The 5,000-nt window shown below is 37.1% G+C and overlaps 1 protein-coding gene across 4 annotated transcripts in view; it reads left to right on the top strand.

The window, feature by feature from the left end:
- Positions 1–4,683, top strand: part of LOC125670072 (methionine aminopeptidase 1-like) — an 18,229-nt gene extending 13,546 nt beyond the window's left edge. For all 4 annotated transcript variants that reach the window (XM_048905012.2, XM_056162268.1, XM_056162269.1 and 1 more), the window contains 4 exons: positions 463–568; positions 1,906–1,943; positions 2,107–2,172; positions 3,965–4,683. In XM_048905012.2, the coding sequence (XP_048760969.1) occupies positions 463–568; positions 1,906–1,943; positions 2,107–2,172; positions 3,965–4,131 (377 nt within the window). In that variant the 3' untranslated portion in view covers positions 4,132–4,683. The remainder of the gene's footprint in view (positions 1–462; positions 569–1,905; positions 1,944–2,106; positions 2,173–3,964) is intronic.
- The last annotated feature ends 317 nt before the right edge of the window (positions 4,684–5,000 follow it).

Below are 5,000 nucleotides of genomic sequence, written 5' to 3'. Positions count from 1 at the left end.
TCTAAAATCTAAATGCATACTTTGGAATATCAGAAATGGTTATACAAAAAATGGTGAATTTCACTACCCAGGGTTATGACTTTAGGATGAGTCCAAATTAGTCATATATTTTGATGTTTTAATGTTAATACACCCGTTATTTAAAGTCTTTCATCAGTGTATGCACTTTTGAGGGCAGTGAATGTTTGACTAAATAAAGTAAAGTTTGAAAGTTTTCATTTTCAAAATGTTGTACATATCCTCCACTTTTCATCCACATCAAATTTTTGTGGTGTAGTATACCTCCTTAAATAGTGTTTCTTAAGATATAAATGATTTACAGGAGCTCTTGAAATATTAAACCAATATATGAATTCATGTCTTTGAAAAGTAAAGTTTAAATACATGAACCTTTTTTTAATTCTTTCATTTAAAAAAATCCCTAGAAATAATTGATTCTACTGTACTTTTGTCTTGTTACAGTGAAGCCAGGCGTTAGGTACAGAGAGATGGGAAACATTATCCAAAAGCATGCCCAGGCTCATGGGTTCTCCGTGGTCCGCAGTTACTGTGGGCACGGTATTCACCAGTAAGTCAGCTGTAGTCATCTTGTTTAATTATTGGGTACCTAATCGACAATACGCAATTTCCGAGTTGCCCAATAGTTCTTTCCCTTTGTGGAACTCTTATGCACAGTGAGACGCAAAACATACTGTCGTCCACATGCGGTGGGTACAAATGCTTATCGCTGCCATGAGACATTGCCTAAACGCTGATTATCAGACATCATGCAACCACCCAAACTCCAGGGACACACAATATTAGTAAGTTTATTAGTATTTGTCAATGATAATAAAATAGCTCAAACAAAAATCGATAATCACCATTTTTCTTTGATTAAAATATCACTCGCGCAGAAGAGGAAATAAAAAATAATTTTATATCTAATTTAATGGCCTAATTCAATCAAATATTAATCTTGATATGGTCAGTTTAATGTATACCAACAGCTGATATAAACAGAAATTACACTTTCATTACTTTTATTTGTATTAACATAGCTAGTCTATAGTGTAGTAATTAGGGCTATACGGACCGTGGATAACGACCAGGATAGCTCAGTGGTTAGAGCACCTGACTAGTAATGCAGGGGTCCCCCGGGTTCGATTCCCAGTCCAGCCAAAGATTTTCTCCGCTCTCCTATATGTACTATATTTATATATATATACTACATTTGGTGCCATTGACCACCCCTGGTCTTGTAGGTGAAGGTCCTGTCAGGGGCGAAAAGAATCTGGGTTGTATGCGTCATCGAGGGCGAAGACTGTTTAAGGAGGGAGGAATGTAGTAATTGGGACTACATGAACCGTGGATATCAGCCTGGATAGCTCAGTGGTTAGAGCACCTGACTAGTAATGCAGGGGTCCCGGGTTTGATACCCGGTCCAGCCAAAGATTTTCTCCTCTCTCCTTTATATACTACATACATCTTGTACCCACCCAAGCGTTCAGCAGAACACTGAACATACCTCTATCACAGAAGAGCTGATATCTCGGAAGTTGCGTATTATTTTATCACATCAAGCTGGCTGTAGTAGACTTTTATGTTAGTCAGGTATCTAATCCAATTATTTTTTCACACCAAACCGGCTAAAATAGACTTTTGTGGTAATCGAGTATCTAATCAACAGCTGTTTTATCACACCAAGTCTGCTGTGGCAGTTACATATAGTAATCTGGTATCTAATTGATGATTATTTTATTACACCAAGTCATGTGTAGTAATGATAGGTGTCTAAGAAACAATTATCACACCAAACCAACTGTACAAGTTACATGTAGTAATCTGGTATCTAATTGGTAATTATTAATTACTATGTGTTGCTGAAGCCATGTCTGAACAATGTTCCTTGATTTCATTTGACAGATTATTTCACACAGCACCCAGTGTACCACATTATGGCAGTAAGTTTCATTCAAGTTCTTTCATTGGAATTACGAACTGAAAGTTAGGAACTGTTATTGTAGATCAGTTTGCATTATAGTCATCACAAATATCTCATTACATATAGATACAAAAATCCCAGTGGTATTTAAAATTGTTTAGACGTGCTGTTTTCTTTTTCAGAAAACAAGGCTATTGGAGTTATGAAACCTGGGCATTCCTTCACTATAGAACCTATGATATCAGAGGGTAAATGCTCATCAATATCTTGAATTATACACGTTCTCGACTACATTCAAATATTGTTGTCTTTTTATCAAATAATTAATTTGTAATCTTGTGGACAGTATCTCAATGTTCCATGCACTTTTTAGCTCACCTGAGCTGAAAGCTCAAGAGAGCTTTTCTGATCACGTGTTGTCTGTCCGTCAGTCTGTAAACTTTTCACATTTTTGACTTCTTCTCCAGACCACTGGGCCAATTTCAACCAAACTTGGCACAAAGCATCCTTTTGTGAAGGACTTTCAAGTTTGTTCAAATGAAGGGCCATGTCCCCTTCAAAGGGGAGATAATCACAAAAATGCAAAAATAGGGTGGGGTCATTTAAAATTTTTCTCAAGAACCACTGGGCCAGAAGAGCTGAAATTTACACGATAGCTTCCTGTTATAGTGGGGAATCAAGTTTGTTAAAATCATGACCCTGGGGATAGGATGGGGCTACAATAGCAGTCAATGATATTAAGATTTACAAACCACAAGCCATTCGGGCAACCATTTTCAGGAAATCCACATGCCCGAACTCGATTTCACTTGCCCGAAAAATGAAAGTAAATTATACGCATGCGGAATCTGAATAATTTTCAAGACAAAGAGTGAAGATGCGTAATTAATGGGATGAATGAGACTGTTTGGGGCGAGTTATTCTATGACTTGAGCATGCGCGTAATATTTGTCAAATTAAAACTCCGACGGGTATTTATTTTTTACAAGCCAGTTGGACTTGTTGCCAAGCGGATTTTACAAGTTGGACAGGAAAATCACAGGCCGCAGGTGTTCAGACTACCACTAATTTCGCAGACTGCAATATGGGATCAGAGTTTTACATACAAATATATAGGGGAAATCTTTAAATCTTCTTCTCAAGAACAACTGGGCCAGAAGAGCTGAAATTTACATGAAAGCTTCCTGTTATAGTGAAGAATCAAGTTTGTTAAAATATTGACCCCCAGGGGTAGGATGGGGCCACAATAGGGGATCAAAGTTTTACATACAAATAGAGAAAATCTTCTTCTCAAGAACCACTGGGCTAGGAAAGCGCAAATTTACATGAAAGCTTCCTGACATAGTGCAGATTCAAGTTTTTTCAAATCATGGCCCCCGGGTGTAGGATGGGGCCACAATGGGGGATCAAAGTTTTACATACAAATATAAAGGAAAAATCTTCTCGAGAACAACTGAGCCAGGAAAGTAGAAATTTACATGAAAGTTTCCTGACATAGTGCAGATTCAAGTTTGTTAGAATCATGACCTCCGGGGGTTCGATGGGGCCACAATTGGGGATCAAAATTTTACATACAAATATATAGGGAAAATCTTCCAAATCTTCTTCTCAAGAACCACTGGGCTAGGAAAGTACAAATTTACAAGAAAGCTTCCTGACAGTGTGCAGATTAAAGTTTTTTCAAATCATGGCCATCCGGGGGTAGGATAGGGCCACAATAGGGAATCAAAATTGTACATACAAGTACATGGAGAAAATCTTTAAAAATCTTCTTCTCAAGAACCATTGGGCCATAGAAGTTTACATTTATATGAAAGCTTTCTGACAGTGCAGATTCAAGTTTGTAACAATCATGGCCCCTGGGGGTAGGTTGGGGCCACAATAGGGATCAAAGTTTTACATGCGAATATATAGGGAAATCTTTATATATTTGCCAAGATGACTCAGGTGAGCAATGTGGCCCATTGGCCTCTTGTTTTAACGCGTGTTGTTAAAGACATGCCACAGTACTGTATCAATTGTGCGTTTTGTCTGACGTAGGTACCTGGCGAGATGAGATGTGGCCAGATAACTGGACAGCGGTGACTCTAGATGGCAAGAGGTCAGCTCAATTTGAACATACACTGTTAGTGACAGACACTGGATGTGAAGTGTTAACAAGGAGACGAGAAAAAGATGGACAGCCTCACTTTATGGACAAAATTTGAGTGTGTCCGAAAGCCATGGATTCACAATTTACACAGTGCACTGTAAAGATTATGCTGAAAAGAAAATCTGTAACCTTAAAATAGCTTCCGGTTTTTATATACCCATCAATGCTGTTGCTGGGTATTATTTTAAAGGAAGTTCAAAGTTACAAGCTTATAAAGGAAAGTAAAGTTTTAAATTTATTCTGTGTTTACTGTCCATGGTACGATCTGTTAAATATTTCTGGTATTTAAATTTTCATTATTTCTTAAATTTATTATGTCGGCATGCTTAATTGTGATTATAAAGTGAATTTTAAATTATCTACAATACAAAGTCTTAAGATTTTAATTATAAAGGTACACTTTTCACAAAGCTATTGATTTCTTACAATTGCAGTGTAACTGTTAAGGTCAGATACACGAGCTGCACAAATAGTACAAGTAATATAATCTTACTTGTACGTTGCCATGTTCTGGTAGCTCATTATTGCTTGGTTATAATAGAATTTTTTTTTTATTTATTGTGATCACATTGCTACATCAAATAAATAAAACCAGAATTCAGCTCCATACAATGTGTTGTCCTTTCACTATGTGTCAGATTTGCACTGACTATCAGAATGGGTTGTAAAATATTAATTTCAAAATGGACCCAAATACTTCAACTATTAATTACACCATTATGCCCATGTGGCTCATCAAAATTGGGGCATCATAGACTACCGTACTATCTCCAAAATCCCGGCATTACGGTTTAGACTGATTCTACACCCTGTATTACTCTAAAATCGGTTGTAAAGATCTTCGAGTGCCAAAATACTGGAAGGCCTTGTTTCAGGGTGAGGACATACCATGTTCTTAAACAAGTTTCATTTTAAATGTGTGCT

This window comes from Ostrea edulis, chromosome 4, assembly GCF_947568905.1.
Source record: "Ostrea edulis chromosome 4, xbOstEdul1.1, whole genome shotgun sequence".
NCBI classification, from domain to species: domain Eukaryota; kingdom Metazoa; phylum Mollusca; class Bivalvia; order Ostreida; family Ostreidae; genus Ostrea; species Ostrea edulis.
This window is presented reverse-complemented; position numbering and strand designations above follow the sequence as displayed.